This window comes from Hakea prostrata, chromosome 9 (assembly GCF_041222555.1).
Source record: "Hakea prostrata isolate BN-2017 chromosome 9, UWA_Hpros_2, whole genome shotgun sequence".
Classification (NCBI taxonomy): domain Eukaryota; kingdom Viridiplantae; phylum Streptophyta; class Magnoliopsida; order Proteales; family Proteaceae; genus Hakea; species Hakea prostrata.
Window position 1 is genome coordinate 3,340,790 of NC_142608.1, and position 21,662 is coordinate 3,362,451.

The 21,662-nt window shown below is 37.8% G+C and overlaps 2 protein-coding genes and 1 pseudogene across 2 annotated transcripts; all 3 read left to right on the forward strand.

The window, feature by feature from the left end:
• The first annotated feature begins 679 nt into the window (after positions 1-679).
• LOC149004087 (L-type lectin-domain containing receptor kinase SIT2 pseudogene) lies at positions 680-2,116 on the forward strand (annotated as a pseudogene).
• Positions 2,117-8,353: 6,237 nt separating this feature from the next.
• LOC149004088 (1-aminocyclopropane-1-carboxylate oxidase 3-like) lies at positions 8,354-9,845 on the forward strand. The gene is made up of 3 exons (XM_089169519.1): positions 8,354-8,532; positions 8,646-8,872; positions 8,958-9,845. Exons 1-3 carry the CDS (start codon positions 8,428-8,430, stop codon positions 9,571-9,573), a joined length of 948 nt encoding a protein of 315 aa, XP_089025645.1. The 5' UTR covers positions 8,354-8,427; the 3' UTR covers positions 9,574-9,845.
• Positions 9,846-19,803: 9,958 nt separating this feature from the next.
• On the forward strand, positions 19,804-21,245 carry LOC149004089 (1-aminocyclopropane-1-carboxylate oxidase 3-like). The gene is made up of 3 exons (XM_089169516.1): positions 19,804-19,980; positions 20,092-20,318; positions 20,401-21,245. Exons 1-3 carry the CDS (start codon positions 19,876-19,878, stop codon positions 21,014-21,016), a joined length of 948 nt encoding a protein of 315 aa, XP_089025642.1. The 5' UTR covers positions 19,804-19,875; the 3' UTR covers positions 21,017-21,245.
• Positions 21,246-21,662: the final 417 nt, after the last annotated feature.

The following is a 21,662-nucleotide window of genomic DNA, read 5'->3' on the forward strand; positions in this document are numbered from 1 at the left end:
GGCACTCTTTCCTTCTGTGTTCCAGTTTTGGTCTTTGCCTGTCCTCCCTCCTATCAAAAAAAACTCTCGTCCTCCTTGTGTTCCTACTGTGTGGTTGGTGTTGGGTTTCGGTGTCTCGTTGTTTAGTTTTGAGTTATCCCTGAGAGATTCCCTTGTTGCGCCATGTTCTTGTTTTCGCTTTTTGCTTTCTTGCTCGCGGGTTGGGGTGGTCTCTGGGGTGGGTTTCACTTATTGGCTTCGGGTGCTGTTGCGGTTGGCGGCTTGGCCGTTGCCCTGGCCTCCTTGTCGCGCGCTCCCCTGCTCGGGGCCTGCCTTCTCCGTAATCCATTCATCTTCACACCATCTTCTCCTCATCCTCCCCGGTGCTCTTCTTTCCTTTTCTCTCTTTCATCTTCGCCTCGTCCCCCCCCCATCGGCGTCATGGAATCGCCTTTTTTATGGCACCAACCATGGGGCTTCCTTATGCTTTTCCAAATAGATTCTTGGCCTGTTCAACGACTCTAATGTTGGCAATTCAAGCAATCATGTATTCGCAGTTGAGCTCGACACCTTCAAAAATCCTGGGTTCCAAGACATCAACGACAACCACATCGATGTCGATATCAATGGATTGGTGTCGATTGCTTCCACACCAGCATCCTATTTCGATAAGAACAGTGAGCCCCAAAACCTAAGCCTCATCAATGGCCACTCAATGCAAGTCTGGATTGATTAGGATGGTGTAAACAGAAAGCTTAACGTCACATTAGCTCCAATTTTTGTCTCTAAACCGGCTCTTCCCTTGCTATCTCTGTCTCTGGATCTTTCTATGGTGTTACGGAACCCACGTTTGTCGGTTTTTCATCCTCTACTGGTGAGCTTGTCGGATCCCATTATGTGTTGGGATGGAGTTTCAAGTTGAATGGGCAAGCAAAACAACTCAACCTCACCCTACTTCCCTCAATCCCCCAACAAGAATCTAAACAAAAACATAAACAGTGGCCTTTGATCATTGGACTTCCGATAATTATTGTTGTTTTCGTGTTGGCCATGGTGTTTGGCATCCAAATTGTGTTGACAAGAAAGCGTAAATATGAAGAAGTGCTTGAAGAATGGGAACTAGAATACGGACCTACAAGGTTCAAGTATAAAGATCTCTACATGGCAACTGGAGGGTTTAATCCAAAGGAGCTACTAGGTGTCGGTGGCTTTGGTCAAGTGTATAGAGGGGGTATTACCCACCTCCAAAATCGAAGTTGAAGTGAATAAAATATCTCATGAATCGACACAGGGGATGAAGGAATTTGTAGTGGAAATTGTTACAATCGGTAAACTACGACATCGTAATCTAGAAACACTCTTGGGGTATTGCCGGCATAAAGCAGAACTCATCTTGGTTTACGAATATATGCCCAACGGAAGTCTAAACAAGTTTCTATATGATCCATCAATGCCATTGCTAAGTTGGGGTCAAAGATTTCAAATTATTAGAGGCGTAGTTTCTGCTTTGTTTTATCTTCACGAAGAATGGGAGAAGGTTGTGATTCACAGAGATGTCAAGTCTAGTAATGTTCTATTGGATGGCAAATTCAATGCAAGATTGAGTGATTTTGGACTTGCAAGATTGTATGTTCATGGAATTGAACCTCAAACAACACATGTAGCTGGGACGCTAGGTTATCTTGCACTAGAACTTTCAAGAACCGGCAAACCCAACACGAATACTGATGTTTATGCATTTGGGGTTTTTGTGTTGGAAGTTGGCTGTGGAAGGAGGCCAATAAATCAAGAAAGAGCAGCAGATGAGTATGTCGTGTTGGTGGATTGGGTGTTAAATTGCTGGAGAGGAGGGGCAATTCTTGATGTTGTGGATCCTAAATTGGGAATGAATTATGTGGAGAAGGAAATGGAGATGGTGTTGAAGCTGGGATTGCTTTGCTCAAGCTGGGATCCAACTGCAAGGCCTAGTATGCGACAAATTGTGCAGTATTTGGAGGGATTGCTTCCACTTTCTCTACCAGATCTCTCATGTCTTACTCTGGGTTCTAATGGTGTAACATATATAGATGCCAACAATTCTGTCTTGCCTTCATCACTATCTGTTCAAGAGCCGTGGATACTCTCTAGAGGACGCTGATGTAAGCCATCAACTATGAGCCTTCTTGTTGTTCTAAACGAAAGCGATTAGAATACATTGGTTGTAGGAATGTTCCTCTTTAAGGTTTTAACTCAGGGAGAGACCGCAAGTAAGTCCTAGCGTAGAGTTTTATCTACATGATAAACTCATCATCGGATTAGTAGAACTTATTTGAGAACCTTAAGAGATAAAACATAATCTAAAATTGAGGCTTACCTTTTTCTCATTTTTTTTGGGGGTAAAATCTTAAGCAAAATTTCTTTTTCTTCATTTTTTTCTTTGGTAACAATGTTAACTACTCAAGTGGGAAAATACCCAACAACCAAAGACAGACTAAAAAATTACAAGATTTGAACGATTCTATGACATAATGGACATCATTGAATATGACACCTTCACAAGAAAGGCCCAATCAAGTCCATGTACCTTTATTTTTGGCTGACACCTTGACATGGATTTGATTGGGCCTTCCTTGTCAAGGTGTCAACCACCACTTGACACAAACTAAAAAATTACAAAATTTGACCGATTCTATGACATGATGGACATCATTGAATATGAGGCCATGCCACACATCCATTGGATGATCGATGACTTTGGAAATAGGAGTTAGCTGATTGATTATATATGTGATGTAATGGCAACAACATGCTGACCTGCTACTAGCAACTCGGCAACAACTTTCTCACGCCATCTCTTTTTCCAACTTCACTTAACATTGTTCTCCTCTTCTTTCAAGACTCGTGATGCTCGTTTGTAATTGTCAATAGATGGGGATTATTTTGTGCATTGCAAAGGATTCAAATCCCACAAAGGTCAATCAAACTAGCTATTGTAATAATTGCTTTGATTCTTGTTACCCTCTATTGGTCTCCCCAAATGCCTTGGTCAAGGGATGGAAAACACGCCCTAAGAATTATAAGTGCCTTACCATAGAAGGAAGAAGTACATGGACATCCAAAGGCGCACAGACCCAAGGCCGGAAAGGGGGAAGGGGAAGGTCTGGTAGGGGTGGAGATTTGAACCCACGACCTCCTTAGACTTATTGCCTCTATAAAAAAGGCTCCCACCACTATGCTAAAAATATATCCACCTCCTCATTTATCTTATAGTACCATGCATCAAGAATAGTATGATCCATGACAGAATAGGGCATTGCCAACGGAGATATGATCTTTCCATAAACCCATCGTGGATTATGATGGGCCCTGGCCCCTGGGTTCTTTCTAAATGTTACAAAGTCAAAAATGTTCAACTACTCTATTGTCTAATGCAGTTCTGTGTAAATGAATTTTGGGTAATTTTCATCTGGACCCCCTGAGGTTTGGTCTATGTCATTTTTAGTCCAAAAAACTGAAACTTGCATCGCCTCCCCGTACTAAGAGTCAATTTAGGCAAATTTCACTTCTTGCATTTGCCCTTATTATTTCTTTTTTTTTTTAATTTAAACAAAACATGAAAAATAAAAATTCAAATTCAAATCTTTGAACCGGTCGATTATTGCATTCGAATCAAAGGTTGTTTAGATCACATCTGCCATTCGAAATCAAAGGTTGTTTAAGATCGAAACATCATGCCCTTGACCTCGCGTCGGCTCGCCCTTGAGTTTTCTTAACCCTTCGAGCCATGGATCATATCTTTCTTATCGTCGGAGTTTCGTTTGTCTTCTCCGGCGTCTTATCTTCGAGCCATGGAATCACATCTTTCTTATCGTCGGACGTTTCGATTTGTCTTCTTATCATCTTTGCCATGATCGGTGTTTGGGTCTGATATTCCTTTGCGCGCCGCGAGATGGTAGTGTTTCGTATTTCCATGCCCGAGTCCCCCTTTGGTTCCATGCGATTATGGCACTGCCCAAATCTTCTCCCAATCCCCAATGTTGCTTCCACATCTTCGCTTTGCCATGGTTTCTCATATCCGCGCTCCATCACCTTTCCGCATTCGTAGATAATTCTTTTTTCCAAACTAGGGTTTTCCCTTTTTATTTCTCTTCGGTTTCTTCGTCACTTAATGAATTTACCTTTTTCAAATCCTTGAATCTTGTTTCCACTTACCCGGTTTTCCAAGTAGTCCGGTGAAGCAAGAGAGCTTTGCTAGGGATTCAGTTAATGGTTGAATGAAGAAACATTCAAGTGTTTGATGTTCTTGCGGTTGCTTTGTGGTGTTTTGCTCTCTGAAGCTGGATTTTGAGAATCACAAATGAATACTAACATAAATTTTATTTATTTTTTTCATTTTTATTTCCTATGTTTTTGTTTAAATTTAAAAAAGGGTAAATTTGTCATGAAAGTGATAATTTGTCCTTAAATTGCTTTTCTATGTCGGGGGGGGGTGCAAAGTTTCGTTTTTGGACTAAATGACATGCCAACCTCGGGGGGTCCGTGATTCCCATGAATTTTCTATCCCAACCAACCCATGAGCCTTACAAGGGCCTGGGTTGCAATTAGTTTAATCCATTCAAAAGGATATAGATAATCTAACAGAGAAGAAGAAGAAAATTAGATGACATAATGAGGTCAAATTTTTGTTTATGTAATACAGGTTGGATTTTGTAATTAATGTTAAAACAAGCGCTAATTACATCGAAACTAAAACTACACAAATGAGGATTCAAATCCTTTGTAGCACCCAAAGTAGCAGTCTTTCGATGTTTGTTACGAATGCGTCCTAAGCATTGGATTTACACCTTTTAACATAAAGGTCCACAAATTCCAATATAGGGGTTTATAATTCATTACATCATTCTTCACTTTTTTTTAAGACAGGTGATAGTCATTTGTAAGGATCAATTGATGGCCTCTACTTTGAACACTGCTAAGGATTTGAATCCTAAAAATGGTCAATGAAACTAATTATTGTAACCATTGAATTGATTCTCTTATCCTCTATTGATCTCTAAAATGACTTAAGAAAACAACACTCCGAAAATTCCGAGTGCCTTACCGTACAAGGAAGAACATACATGGGCATTTTAAGCAACCTGACTAATTTATTTGCAGAACCAAAGAAGAGGCAAATAGACATAAATGCTTTGAAGGCTTCACTTGACCAAATTACAACATTATCTCCAAGATGAAGTTAAGAAGTTGAAGATGAAGAGAGGCAAGACCTTACCTCTTTCATGATTCAATGTTTCAGATTTGGTTGATAAGATCTATGAAGGGACGGAGAAGGACGCAAGTGCCCATGAGGATAATTAAGAACGCAAGAGACAGAAAACAGTCTGGACAAGGGCACAAGGAAACTACACTAGTTTCTCATTTCAATCTCAACACGACATTTCCATTTTGGTTATAAGCTTGAAATCAACTCCTTAAAGGCTCAAACATGACCTTAGGCATGATATGAACCGAACCCTAACCAAAGTTTGAGTTGCAGATCTGAACCATACGATTAATGAAGAGAGAAGTCATGGATTAATTCATCACCATGACTCATGAATAGACTAGCTACTTTTTCACCCAAAAAAATAGACTAGCTACTTGAATTTCTAACTTGAGAATTTAGTTGTTCTTCAACCTAACTGTAGAGTTTTTCCTTTTTGAGAAAATCTGGTCAGTTGTCATGAAGAATTTCCAGAAATAATTGGAACAGTTGGTGTTCAAACATATGATCTATTGGACTGGAACAAAGTAGAATTCATCCTTAAAAAGTTAATTACAAGAAAAATGATGCGAGAGTACCTAAAATCTTCCTATGAATAGTCTTATGGGTAATGTGATTCACTTTCTAAGTGCTTTTGAAAGCATAACACTTTTTTAGTGTTTGACAAAACTTGCTTTTGGAAGTAGAAACAATAAATATAAGCATTTGATAAAACATGTTTCTTAAAACAAGTTGAAAATTGTAATAAATTTTACGAAATTTGGTATTGCGCTATTAGAGTGCAAAATTCCAAACATACCCATTCTAAAACTACTTCACCTAAATCCAATTTTTGGTTCAAGAAACAGATAGTTGTTGCATCAAAAGTGTTTCTTGATGCAAAAAATTTCATAAATTTCAATTTATATTATAAAATTCATGCAAAACAAAAGAGTTTTCAACCAATTTTTCTATTTCTTAAGGCAAGAAACCCTAGAAACTATTTTTTTCAATATGTTATCAAATAGGTCCTATATATTGATGTGCTATCATTCACTCACGTGTTGAAATTTCGGTTATCTTTTCTTATTTTGCCGTCGATAAGGATCCTTTCAAATTCAATTTAGTTTTGTCTTTCACTTCACATTAACAATTGATAATAACAATCTAGCAACGTGCTTGGAGTCACCAACTTTCCTACTTTTCTAATATTCCTACATTTTAACTGATGAATTAACCAATAAAAGATATGATATATGACCAAGCAAGATAACTAGCAGAAAATATTATATTTATTTTTATCTTAAAAAGGGGGAAAAAAATCACTTAGTTGCATTTAATTTATGCCCAACACACCTCCTTTAAGATAATGATTTTCTAACCACAAGAAAATGAAAATTTTCCATGTTCAATACTCTTGTGCAGCCTCTCGTTGGTCCCCGCGTTCAAAAAATAGACCAGCGACTCTTAAAAAGAAAAACACATGAGAATATGCGTAAGCTACACCACTTGGTAATTGAGATATTTTCCTAACAAGACATATCATTTAGAACCTCAAATAAAACCATACCAAAGATATAGTTAATAAATTAATTCTAAAATTTTTGTTCTTCAAAAGCAGTAAGGTCATCTACGAAAAGACCAACATTTTTGTAATTTGATTTTCAACACGTGCTTTTTATATACTAGCAATCCTAACCATTCAATCGAGTTTGGAGGTTCAATGAGTGAGTAGTTCAAACCAAAATTTTCCACTGAGTCAAAGGAAATGAGATCGGTCTTAGCCTATCCAATTGAGGTAATCTGGGAATCAGTTAAAATACCCTATTCTGGAAGATTCTTCAACAAAGTCATTCCCAAAGAGGCGTATGTGGACTGAACTCCTCTTCCAAGAGAAGCAATTTCGTTAGAATTTATTGCAAGTAGGTCTAGGAGTTTCTCTTTCTGGACAAAATTTTCAAATTAAGTATTTCAATTTGATTGAAAATCATCTCTCTGAGAAAAAGAGAAAGAGAAGACAAAATGATGTTTTGTTATTGGGCAGAAAGCGAGCAAGAGGAAAGGAGGGAGCTTCCTGGGTGTTGCCTTTCAAGCACAAATCTCGCATTTAATTAATGGTTGAAGCAGCCACGCTGGTCACCAGTTGTTCGTCAAGAAAGCAAGGAAGACCTTGAACCGTGACAACAATGGTCCAGCAGCTCCCATATGAAGAGACTAGAGACTCTCATCTGTGCTTTAATGGAATTTAATTTAGTGTACAGATACTTATACAATTTAGAATCTAATAGATTAAAAGGTTTGACAAGTTCATTTCATTAATTTTATAACCATTGATGCACCGGTCAAGTACCTGACATCATCAATAAAAAAAAAAATAAAAAACTAATATTTTAAGGACGGTGAAACCATAAACCAAACTCCAAGTCTCATCAGGCCATCTCCTGTGTGATGGTTGCTTGTGAAGAATGATATGGGCGACAAGTAAAATTGCTTGGGTGCTGCACATTCACAGTAACCGTCGAGATTTCAATTTCAACCTTTCGCAGCATTGAAGTTGAGCAGGGCCACAAGCTTGCGTTTTACTTAATTAATGCGCAACACCTGCAACATACGATGTAGATTGAAATCTCGACCACCTGATTAGCAAAACTAATGAAGCTAACTTTTGCACACTTTTGATAAATAAACAGTTGATAACAAAATTTTGATTGTATGCCGTACAGGGGAAAAAATCTTTTGCTGTGTACAACGGTGTACATATTATGATTTAAATTTTGATGTCAAATTTGAAAAGTCCAAAATACCTTGGTAATTTCTTTTGCTTTCTCAACTTGTTATTTGTCATTAATGTGCACATATCAGAGGATTTTTTTTTTTTTTTTTTTGCAAAGCACCCAGAGCACCATATGTATAAACTTTTTTTTTTTTTTTGGGTACGAACCATGCGTATAAACTTACCCCACATGCGTGCTGGAGAAGTCTTCTTCTCTGGTTTACTTTTTTGCTTTTTAATATTCCGTTTCTTGGACGTATGTGATTGGTAAAATGGAGACCAAAGACTGGTGACCCCACCACTATCCAAACCCCTAAGTTGGAAGCTGAGAAATGCCTATAAATTGCAACTGCTTTGCCCTACCTGGACATTCTCAAAGTGAGAAAGCGAGTCAGTTTTCAGAGAGAAAAAGAAGCAGAGGCAGAAAGAAAGAGAGATTAATTAAGTGAGAAAGATGGAATCCTTTCCAGTTATTAACATGGAGAAGCTCAATGGTGAGGAGAGAGGAGCTACAATGGAGTTGATTAGGGATGCTTGTGAGAACTGGGGCTTCTTTGAGGTATATATGTAATATGATTGTCACATTCTTTTCACTATTTTGTTGTATCTAGCTTTTAGCTCATACGAACTCAAATCTCTTCCTGTACCTAATGAATTCATTTGTAAATGTAGCTGGTGAATCATGGGATAACAATAGAGCTGATGGACAAGTTGGAGATGCTAACTAAGGAACATTACAAGAAGTGTAGGGAGCAGAGGTTCAGGGAATTGGTGGCAAGCAAGGCCCTCCAAGGTGAGGATGCAGAGATCAACGATATGGACTGGGAGAGCACCTTCCACGTGAAACACCTCCCTACCTCTAACTTGTGCGAAATCCCCGATCTTGATGATGAATACAGGTAAGAACATAGGGGTCACACTTACAAAACCACAAAATTAATGAACTTGCAAGCAATTGCTGAATCCATTTGAATTGATTTGCAGGAAAACAATGAAGGAATTTGCGTTGAGATTGGAGAACATGGCAGAAGAACTGCTGGATCTTCTGTGTGAGAATCTGGGATTGGAGAAAGGTTATCTGAAGAAAGCCTTCCATGGCTCCAAAGGCCCGACTTTTGGAACCAAGGTCAGCAACTACCCACCCTGCCCTAAGCCACATCTGATTAAGGGTCTCCGCGCCCACACAGACGCCGGCGGCATCATTCTGCTCTTCCAGGACGATAAGGTCAGTGGCCTTCAGCTTCTCAAGGACGGCCAATGGGTGGATGTTCCTCCAATGCGCCATTCCATCGTTGTCAACCTCGGTGATCAGCTTGAGGTGATTACAAATGGCAAGTACAAAAGTGTTTTGCACAGGGTGATTGCTCAAACAGATGGCAATAGGATGTCAATTGCATCGTTCTACAACCCAGGAAGTGATGCTGTCATATACCCAGCACCATCATTGGTGGCCAAGAGTAAAGAAGATCAGGCAGCAGGAAATGCAGACACAGAGTACCCCAAGTTCGTGTTCGAGGATTACATGAAGCTTTATGCAGGGCTCAAGTTCCAGGCCAAGGAACCCAGGTTTGAGGCCATGAAGGCCATTGCCACCGCTTGATCAGAACGCCTCTACCACCCTAACGTCTTTGTGTTTTGTTTCTCCTGTTGGGTTTCTGAGTGGTGTGTGTCTGTCTGCTTTGTAATCTGTATGTTTCTCCTGTTGGGTTTGAGAGTTGTGTGTGTGGGTTTGCCTTGGCAAAACCCCTCTATACTTGTACTCAAAAGATCTTTCCTTTTCTGGGTATATACTAAATTAATACAAGAGTAAGAAAAATTTACAGAAATTATGCTTAATAAATAAACCCTCTATTCTTTACTTTCTTCATGAAAGTTTTTCATGTCTTCCTGCAAAGATGTTGACCCTCAAATTGAAGCATGAAACGATACTTGATACTTGGGTTGGAATAAGGTCAACAAATGCCTGATTCCCTCTAGAAGCAAAGAAAGAAAGAAAAAAATGCCTGATTCCCTCACCGTGTTATGGTATTTGTCTCCATAATGAATTTGACTTAAGTTTGTTTGTAAAGGTGGAGTAGGAAAAAAGAGGTGGAGAAAAAACATGTAGATCTCATGTATGGTGGGGTGAGAGAGAAGAAAAGAAAGGAAAGTGTGGAAAATTGTTAATTGTGGATCTCACATTTTACTTTTTCACACTTTTCTATAAAGTCCCACATATTTTGTGGGGTTTTAAAAAAGCTTGGGATAGGAAAGTTGGATTGCAACCTCACTAAACAAATTTTTTTATGTAATTTTTCCACTCTAAGCAATCAAACAATGTAATTTTTTAGAATTTAAAGAAAAATTAAAAAAAAATTATTTTTTTCAAGAATTTTCTCACCCACTTTTATTTCAGCAAACTTAAGGCATTGGTCTCCATGCCCAATTATAACTTACCTTATGGTTGACCCATGTAAGTTCAAACAGCTCAGGTCAAAGAAGAGGCTCACAATATGGTCTTTAAAAATGAAACAGTCTGCAATAATTCCACATTTAATTAATTAATTAATACAGGTTTAGTTGGGAATTGGAAAAAGAATATGACCTGCGTTTGACTGGATAACTGGTGTCAATGGCAACCGAAACTAAGATATAAGATGTTTTTGATATATCCATTAATTTTTTGAAGCCCATTTCTATTTTAGGCACACCTTTTCCAGCCCATTTGATTTGTCTGTTGTGAATATTTTAATTTGATGTGCTGAAAATTCTCCATCACATGAAAGCTATCACGTACTTAACGCGACAATTGAGGTTTGTCAAATTTTCCTTCTCATGTGATTCACAAAACCAATACTTGCCCCGGGGGGGTGCTGGGTATCGCTGAGTCCGCAGGCTAACTAATTCCAGCGAAATTTCGCCGAATATTGCCGAAAATCCCAACCTATTCACATGTCACGCCACCTTTTCTTTTAAAAAAAGTGATGTGTGACAGTGTTGTGAGAGATATTTTCCAATCCATTTTTTAAACTTAATGTGCATTAATTGCTTGTCTAGCACGTCACCTTCTTTTACCAATTACCACACACTGCACAACCCGTGTGTGGTCAGGCTCAACGTGATGCCTGTTTTTTTTTTTTTTTAAGTTTTAACTATTCATTCGAACTTTGTAGAGTTTCAGCTTTCAGCCTTTCGGTTCATTTCTCTCTCATTTCTTCTCACATATGCGGGTTGCGCGGCGGGGTTTTAGATAAGAGCTCCTCAAGCATCATGACGATTCTGCTGGTTGGGTTTTGCGTCGAAGAACATGAACACGTAATACTATTTAAGGCTTGAAGCCATCTGGATGATGACGGCCACCATCTCCGGCAAGCTGAGTCTGGTTTTTTTTCTTTCTTCTTCAAGCCTGTTTGCTTAATCACTCACTCCTTTTCTCTCCATCACGGTTTTTCTGCAATATGGCAAGTGTTTCAGTTTGACTTGAGGATTTGAATGAAAACGAGTGACATCGGTGGTATTTTTCGCTATATTTCGCTAATTCGCCGGAAATCGCCGATTTTTCGGCGATTGTTGGAAAATTTCGTTTTCGACATCATTCTCGGTTCGCTGTTTACCGAAATGGGCGAAATGGCGAAATTTCGCCGAATTTCGCCGAAAGTTTGTTCCTTGCTTGGCACCAAGGTTTGAATTATTGACCAAATATCGCGTGTCAGTGGCTGAAAAACACCACCGATTTTGTCAATATTTCAATGACTTTTGGCAATGGAACCTACATAAAATCATCTCTTCCCTTTAAATTTCTATTTTGTAGAGAGATTTTGCAGAAATCATATATAAAAGCAACCGACATAAAAAAAACGATTTTGAAAGATAATGCAGAGATTAGATCGAACTTCAAAGGACTCCATTTTTTGTTTTGCAAAGATGTTTTGCAAAGTTGCAGCGGTGAGGGTTGTGACCCGTGAGGCGTTTCCATCGTCGAAGTCGGAGAAGGTAAAGGAGAAAGCTTCGACCCATGGTTCTCTTCCTTTCTTTTGGCATCCAACTGTACTTGCAACAGTAGAACTCATACCGCTAATAGCAAAAGCTTGGATTTTTTCTAATATTTTGCCGATTTGGCGATTTTCCAACGACTTTTCGGCAATTTTCCGGCGACTTTTAGTTGTTGTCGTTTCAAGTGCTTGATTGTGTATCGCCCTTGAGAGACATGGCGATTTTTTGACTGAAATATCCCAATATTTTGGCTGACATAATATACCTTGCTTGGCACCATGTCAGCTCAGTAATTTTAGCAAGTGACACATTACATCTAACTAAGATTGAGCCTAAGCCCATCTTGCTTTAATATTTCGCTGTTGCCCTCCATTACTTTTGGGCATGGTGGTCGAGCCCAAGCCCAGTTGAGGCCCCACATCAAAGCTGTCTTAGTTTGGGCCCCATTACTCTAGTTCTTGTTTTCACTTCTTAGACTGAAGATTCAAAAAAGATGGTTCTTCAAAACCACAAGATCACAAATTCGAAAGAAAATTTTACCCACTTAACAAATTCTCGCTGCTCCTGTAATAAATTCACCACTAAGTTAATACCACATTTACGATTGAGACTTAAGGCTTTTTTTTTGTATCAATTCTCATTATTTATTATATCTATTTAATAGAAATAAGTACAAGAATAAAAAATGGTTTGGTAAATTTTCTCAAAAATAAATTGTGGAATGAAAAAAAAGTTTAGTATCAAAATAAAATTTTGCTAGAAAATGGTAGTGAGCAAGTGAAAAAAAAAAGAGAAAAAGTATGGTTTTTATAAAAGAATGTGTATTGACTATTTTACTATTATTTTAACTATAAAATTTTAAGTAAACTTGTGCATAAATAAAGAGAATGAAATTCTCACCAAAATCCATAATGGGCTTTTTTGAGCTTATTATGGATTTTGGAGGTTTTTTTTACTCTTTTAAATAAAAATAAAACTAACAATAGATGCCAAACAATTTAAAATAAGGAAAAATTCTTATAATTGAGAATGATAATTGATACTAAAAAGAGCATAAGATTCCCCAAAACTATCAAATGTAATCTTGATGTATTTTACATTCCTTCTTGTGAGTGTGTCTTGGAACATATATACAAGCTTTCTTTCTCTTATGAAATAGGCTCATACACAAACATGGTTTTCAAATCATTAACAACAATCTAAATACGATTCCAAATACATTTCCTTGTTTTTTCAAAGAGGATGAATCAATGAGGAATTGAATTCAGCTTTATTCTAAGCAATGAATCATGCTACCACTACTACCCTTAACGACAGTCCTAAGGGTTTACTCATCTAAAGTTTTCAAACCACTACTACACTTATGGGGTTGGTGAAAAAAAAAGAAGAAAAAATTTTGAATTCAGCATTATTGTCTTGCCTTCATCACTATTTGTTCAAGAGTCGTCGGTACTCTTTGGAGGACGTTGATATAAGCCATCAACTATTACCCTTCTTGTTGTTCTAAATGAAAGCAATTACAATACATTGTGTTAATACAACCTAAAGAGGGGTGATTATGTTGTATCTAGTGAATTGTCCCAATTTATCGGTTTAATTACAATTTCAAGATAAATTAAAGATTTTAAATGAAATTAAACAATATCAAACAATCACAACACAAGAATTTATAGTGGTTCAACTTTATAAGTCTATGTTCACTCCTCTCTTGGCCTCAAGAGAGTATTTTCATTAGTGATTCTCTTTCAATACGGTGGGTAGATAATCAAACCCTTACAATTTTTGTTATAGGATAAGAGTACCCTTTACAATTTTTGTTTACTAAGTAAGGCAAAAGTACCTTTTAAAATCTTTGTTCTATATAAAGCAAGAGCACATTCTACCAATTCTAATCAACCTAGACTAGAATTGAACAAACAAAACAAGTTTAAGAAGTGAATATTACCTAACAAGGGGAGTGACACTTTACCCCTTGTGTTAATGTGATGCAATGAATGAATGCTTCAAGAAATGTAATGCACCAACAAGAAGTCCCAATGACCTTCAATAACTCAAAGCTTGACTAAAATGAGCTTGCTTGATAACTTTGTAATGTTCTTCAAAGTTGGATGGAGTGGAAGACTAATAAACAATGCTAGATTACTCAAAGAATGGCTTTAAAACTTGTGAGGGAATAATAGCTCAGTTGAAAAAGTAGAACCCATCAAATGCGGGGTGGTTGGGCTTATAAAGAAGTCATCCAATTGTTTGGCCCAACCTCCCAACAAATATAAATTTTCACTCTAGATAGACGTCTATCTGATCAAACGGAGCTCCGTCTCAAGAAATAGCCATTAAAATATAGCCGTTGGACTTGAGTCAAGACTAGACGAATGACCATCTGGCTTGTATAAGATAGATGGAATTCCATCTGGCCTACTGTGACCAGACCGACTACCGTCTAGTGCACAATAGCTTATTAATTTTGGGACTTGGACTTGGACTTGTCTTGGGTTTTTTGTCTTTTTGTCTTTTTGGTCAAACATAAGCCACATACACCTTCCTATTATGTCCTAAGTCAGTCTAATGACATGAATGCATATAATTGGTGTGATTACATATTCATGTATGTGAAAGTGTCATAAGTCCTAAATTCATCTAAGTCTTGATTCTTGTTTGATCTTCGCATCTTCTTGGGCATTGAACTTCATACTCATCTTGACTTTTGTTCTTTGTCCAATGTTGCTTGACTTGACTTGGGCTTGAGCATCTAATGAGTTTGGTCCAATGAGATGGAATCGGTCCACTTTAGTAATGAGCTAGATAAACACAACTTAAAGTTAACATTAGTAAATTGTGTTTGTTATCATCATCAAAACTAATGGAGGCTGATGTGACAATGCTAACATGACATTTCCCAACACATTGGTTACATGAATGTTCCTATTTTAGTTTTAACCTAGGGAGAGTCTACAAATAAGTCCTAGCATAGGGTTTTTTCTTCATGATAAATTCATCATTGGATTAATAGAAATATTAATTGAGAACCTTAAGAGATAAAACAACATCTGAAATCAAGGCTTACCTATTTCTCATTTTTTGGATAAAATGTTAAGCAAAAAAATAAATTCCCTTTTTTCTTTGGTAACAATGTTAACCACTCAAGTGGGAGAATACCCAACAACCAAGGACTAAAGGTACATGCATTTGATTAGGCCTTTCTTGTCAAGGTGTCAGCCACCACTAATTCAAACTAATATTACAAGATTCGAATGATTCTATGACATAATGGACATCATTGAATTTGAGGCTATGGCACACATCCATTGGAAGATCGATGACTTTGGAAATAGGAGTTAGCCACTTGATGATGTGAGGGTAACGGCAACAATTGTTGACCCTACTACTAGCAACTCAACAACTGCTTTCTCATGCCATCTCATTTTCCAATTTCACTTAACATTATTCTCCTCTTCTTTCAAGACTCATGGTGTTCATTTGTAATAATCAAAGGCCCTCTATTGGTTTCCCCAAATTCCTTGGTCAAGGGAAGGAAAACACACCCTAAGAATTAAGAGTGCCTTACCATACAAGGAAGAATGTACATGGGCATCCAGTCATAGTGGTTGTAGGGCCATAGACCCAAGGCGGGAGATAGGGAGAAGGGGAAGGTGTGGTAGGGGCGGAAGATTTGAACCCACAACCTTCTTAGACTTATTGCCTCTATAAAAGAGGTTATCACCAATGTGCTAAAAACATATCCACCTCCTCATTTATCTTTTAGTATCATGCATCAAGAATAGTATAATCCCTAATAGAGTAGGGCAATGCCAGCGAAGATATGATCTCTCTATAAACCCATCATGGATTATGATGGGCCCTGGACCCTAGCCCCTGGGTTGTTTATGTGTGAATGAATTTTCTATCTCAACTAGCCCAAAGCCTTAAAAGGGCCTAGGTTGCGTTTAGTTTAATCGATTAAAAAGGATATAGATAATCTAACAATAGAAGAAAAAAAAATTTGATGTGACAAAGAGGTCAAATTTTTGTTTATGCAATAAGCTTGGATTTTGTAATTAATGTTGAAACAAATGCAAATTACATCCAAACTAAAACTACACAAATGAGGATTCAAATCCTTTGTAGCACCCAAAGTAGCGGTCATTCATTGGTTGTTACGACTGTGTATTGTATGTCTTATAATACATCCTAACCATTGGATTTACACTTTTTTACATGAAGGTCCATAAATTCCATGAAAGGGTTTATAATTCATTACACCATTCTTCACTTTTTTTCGAGACAGGTGATACTCATTTCTAAGGATCAACGGAAGGAAGGCCGCTACTTTGAACACTACTGACGATTTGAATCTCAAAAATGGTCAATCAAACTAATTATTGTAGCCATTGAATTGATTGCTCCATTACGAATGCCTTACCGTACAAGGAAGAACATACATGGGCATTTTAAGCAACCTGACTAATTATTTGCAGAACCAAAGAAGCTAGAGGCAAATAGACATAAATGCTTTGAAGGCTTCAGTTGACCAAATTTCAACATGATATATACCTAGATGAAGTTAACAAGTTGAAGATGAAGAGAGGCAATTAAGACCTTACCTCTTTCATGATTCAATGTTTCAGATTTGGTTGACAAGAACTATGAAGGGACGGAGAAGGATTTGATAATGGAGGAGGAACAGCAGCAGCCCATGAGGATAATGAGACAGAAAGCAGTTTATACTATACTAGTTGTTTCTCATTTCAATCTCAAGTCTCAACACGACATTTCCATTTCGGTTATAAGCTTGAAATCAACTCCTCAAACATGACCCTTTGGAACTAATTTTAGCAGGATACGTACCCTAAAAGATAGCTGGGCATGATATGAACCGAACCCTACTCAAAGTTTGAGTTGCAGATCTCTGAACCATACAATTAATGAAGAGAGAAGCTAGTCATGGATTATTGCATCACCATGTTACTCAGGAATAGACTTAGTAGTCAAATGATTAATGGATAGATAATGTATTCACTTTCGAAGGACAACTTTATCCAATCTCCCTGTGACCAGCCGTGGAACACGGCACTCGATATTGCCTTATGAGATATGAGCAAGGTGGATTATGGGTTATGTAGGCACATGTCAATGTGCAATTCTCTTCGATGTTCTTTCCTTGTTTCTGCAATGGATAGTAAAGGATAAAGAATAATTATCATTAATTATTCCACAAAATGCGTTCTCACAAGTTTATCCAACTGGTTTGCCCTTTCAATTGGGCCACCAAAAGTTTGTCATATATCCGATGTTCACCAAGTGTTTTTGCTTTAAGAAATACACTAAAACTAGTTATAAGTGTTTCTGCTCGAAGCAGAACATTTTTTGTCGTTCGATAAAACTTGTTTTTGAAAGTAGAAACAACAAATATCGGCATTTGATCAATTCTGTTTCTTAAAACAAGTTGAAAACTGTAATAAAATAAACGAAATTTAGTATTGTTCTATTAGAGTGTCAAATTCCATAAATACCCTTTCAAAACTACTTCATTTGAATCCAATTGTTGCTTTGAGAAACAGATAGTTGTTGCATCGAAAGTGTTTCTTGATGCAAAATTTCTTAAATTTCAATTTATATTGCAAAATTCATGCAAAACAAAAGAGTTTTTTGCCAATGTTTTTGTTTCTCGAAGCACGAAACACCAGAAATTGTTTTGCGATGGTTATCAAACAGATCATATATATATTGATGTGTTATCATTCACTCACATGTTGAAATTTCGGTTATCTTATCTTATTTTGCCGTCCTTAAAGATCTTTTCAAATTCAATTTAATTTTGTCTTTCACTTCACATTAATAATTGATAATAACAATCTAGCAACCTGCTTGGAGTCACCAACTTTGCTACTTTTCTTATTTTCCTACATTTTAACTGATAAATTAACCAATAAAAATATGATATCTGACCAAGCAAGATAACCATCAGAAAATATTGTATTTATTTTAATCTTAAAAATGGCAAAAAAATATCACTTAGTTGCATTTAATTTATGCCCTACACACCTTTAAAATGATGATCTTCTAACCACAACAAAATGGAATTTTCCCATGTTCAATAATCTTGTGCAGCCCATCATTGGTCCCCGCCTTCCAAAAATGGTCCCCGCCTTCCAAAAATGGACCACCGAATCTAAAAAGAAACACACATGAGAACATGCGTAAACTACACCACTTGTTAATTGATATATTTTCCTAACAAGACATATCATTTAGAACTTCAAATAAAACCATACCAAAGACATAGTTAATAAATTAATTCTAAAATTTTTGTTCTTCAAAAGTATTAGGGTCATCTACAAAAAGAGCACCATTTTTGCCTTTTTCTTCAACAATTCAAACATCTGTGGCATACAATGTTTCAATTTGATTTTGAACACGTGCTTTTTATATGCTTGCAATCCTAACCATTCAATCGAGTCAGCAACAAGTCATACTGAGGTAATCTGGGAATCGGCTAAAATATCCGATTCTTAACTGAGGTACTAAAGTCCAGTGGCAAGATTCTTCAACAAAGTCATTCCCAAAGAGGCGTATGTGGACTGAACTCCTCTCATCGTTTCCAAGAGAAGTAATTTCGTTAGAATTTATTGCAAGTGGGATTAGGAGTTTCTCTTTCTGGACAAATTTTTCAAATTAAGCATTTCAATTTGATTGAAAATCATATCTCAGAGAGAGAGAGAGAGAGAGCGAAGACAAAATGATGTTTTGTTATTGGGCAGAAAGCGAGCAAGAGCGAAGGAGGTAGCTTCCTGGGTGTTGCCTTTCAAGCACAAATCTCGCATTTAATTAATGGTTGAAGCAGCCACACAGGTCACCAGTTGTTCGTCAAAAAAGCAGGGAAGACCTTCAACCGTGACAACAATGGTTCAGCAGCTCCAGTCCAAGCCTCCCATATGAAGAGACTAGAGACCCTCATCTGTGCTTTAATGGAATTTAATTTAGTGTATGCATGGACTTAAAACAATTTAGAATATAATAGGTTAAAAATCTTGACCCAATTCGTTTCATTAATTTTATAACTATTGATGCACCGGTCAAGTAACTAACATCATTAATAAAAAAAAATAACTAATATCTCAAGGACGGTGAGACCAGACACCAAACTCTAAGTCTCACCGGGCCATCTCTTGTGATGGTTGATTGTGGAGAAGGATATGAGCTGCCTGCAGTGAATGGTCGACCGTTCATGGTACTGAAGTCAAGCTGGGCTACAAGCTTGAATTTTGCATGATTGATGTGCAACATCTACAACGTAGGGTGGAAATCAAAATCTCTAGCTTTTATATTAATGCCGCCAAGTGGGTGTGAATCCAAGACCTCCCTTAGGGAAATTGGGTCTTTAACCGCTTTAACATAACACCTTTGGCGACTTTTGCATGCTTCTGATAAATGAACGATGGATAACGGAATCTCAACCATATGCTGCAGGAAAAAAAATCATCTGTCAAGTGTACATATATGCCAAATAAAAAGGTGTGATTTAAAGTTTGATTCTACCAAAAAAAATTTTAAGCTTGATTTTAAATTTGAAAAATCTAAAATACCCTTGTAATTTATTTGTTTTTCTAGCTTGGTGTGTATTAATTGGACAGCAGTAAAGCACGATCTGTATAAACTTACCCCACATGCGTGCTCGACAAGTCTTCTTCTCTGGTTTACTTTTTCTGCTTTTTAATATTCCGTTTCTTGGACGTATGTGATTGGCAAAATGGAGACCAAAGACTGGTGACCCCACCACTATCCAACCCTCTAAGGTGGAAGCTGAGAAACGCCTATAAATTGCAACAGCTTTGCCTACCTAGACATTATCAAAGTGAGAAAGCGAGTCGGTTTTCAGAGAGAAAAAGAAGCAGAGGCAGAAAGAAAGAGAGAGATTAATTAAGTGAGAAAGATGGAATCCTTTCCAGTTATTAACATGGAGAAGCTCAGTGGTGAGGAGAGAGGAGCTACAATGGAGTTGATTAGAGATGCTTGTGAGAACTGGGGCTTCTTTGAGGTATGTAATACGATTGTCACACTCTTTTTACTATTTTGTTGTATCCAGCTTTTAGCTCATACAAACTCAATCTCTTCCTGTTTCTAATGAATAATTCATTTGTAAATGTAGCTGGTGAATCATGGAATAACAATAGAGCTGATGGACAAGCTGGAGATGCTAACTAAGGAACATTACAAGAAGTGTCGGGAGCAGAGGTTCAGGGATTTGGTGGCAAGCAAGGCCCTCCAAGGTGAGGAGGCAGAGATCAACGACATGGACTGGGAGAGCACCTTCCACGTTAAACACCTCCCTGCCTCTAACCTGTCCGAAATCCCCGATCTTGATGATGAATACAGGTAAGAACATAGCGGTTACACTTTACAAAACCACAAAATGAACTTGCAAGCAATTGCTGAGTCGATTTGAATTGATTTGCAGGAAAACAATGAAGGAATTTGCGTTGAGATTGGAGAACATGGCAGAAGAACTGCTGGATCTTCTGTGTGAGAATCTGGGATTGGAGAAAGGTTATCTGAAGAAAGCCTTGTATGGCTCCAAAGGCCCGACTTTTGGAACCAAGGTCAGCAACTACCCACCCTGCCCTAAGCCACATCTGATTAAGGGTCTCCGCGCCCACACAGACGCCGGCGGCATCATTCTGCTCTTCCAGGACGATAAGGTCAGTGGCCTTCAGCTTCTCAAGGACGGCCAATGGGTGGATGTTCCTCCAATGCGCCATTCCATCGTTGTCAACCTCGGTGATCAGCTTGAGGTGATTACAAATGGCAAGTACAAAAGTGTTTTGCACAGGGTGATTGCTCAAACAGATGGCAATAGGATGTCAATTGCATCGTTCTACAACCCAGGAAGTGATGCTGTCATATACCCAGCACCATCATTGGTGGCCAAGAGTAAGGAAGATCAGGCAGCAGGAAATGCAGACACAGAGTACCCCAAGTTCGTGTTCGAGGATTACATGAAGCTTTATGCAGGGCTCAAGTTCCAGGCCAAGGAACCCAGGTTTGAGGCCATGAAGGCCGTTGCCACCGCTTGATCAGGACGCCTCTACCACCCTAACGTCTTTGAGTTTTGTTTCTCCTGTTGGGTTCGTGAGTTGTTTCTGTGTGTCTGTCTGTGTCTGTCTGCTTTGAAATCTTTATGTTTCTCCAGTTGGGTTTGTGAGTTGTGTGCAAGCCAAACCCCTCTATACTTGTATCAAAAGATCTTTCCTTTTCTGGGTTATATACTAAATTAATACATAGAGTAAGAAAAATTTACAGAAATTTATGCTTCATAAATAAACCCTTTATTCTTTACTTTATTCTTGAAAGTTTTTCATGCCTTCCTGCAAAGATTGTTGACCATCAAAAAAGGAATGAAAACGATACTTGGGTTGAAATAAGGTCAACAAATGCCTGATTCATTCCCGCATCGTGTTATGGTTTTTGTCTTCATAATGAATTTGACTTAAGAGTGGCAGTGGCAATGGTGTTAAGACTCCATGCCCAATTCTACCCTCCTTATGTTGAACCATGTAACTTGAAACTGCACAGGGCAAAGAGAAGCTCACAATAGAGTCTTTTAAAATGAAACAGCGGTTAGGACCTCTCAGAAATAATTCCACATTTAATTAATTAATTAATTAAATTAATTAATACAGGGTTAGTTGGGAATTGGGAAAAGAATATGACCTGCACATG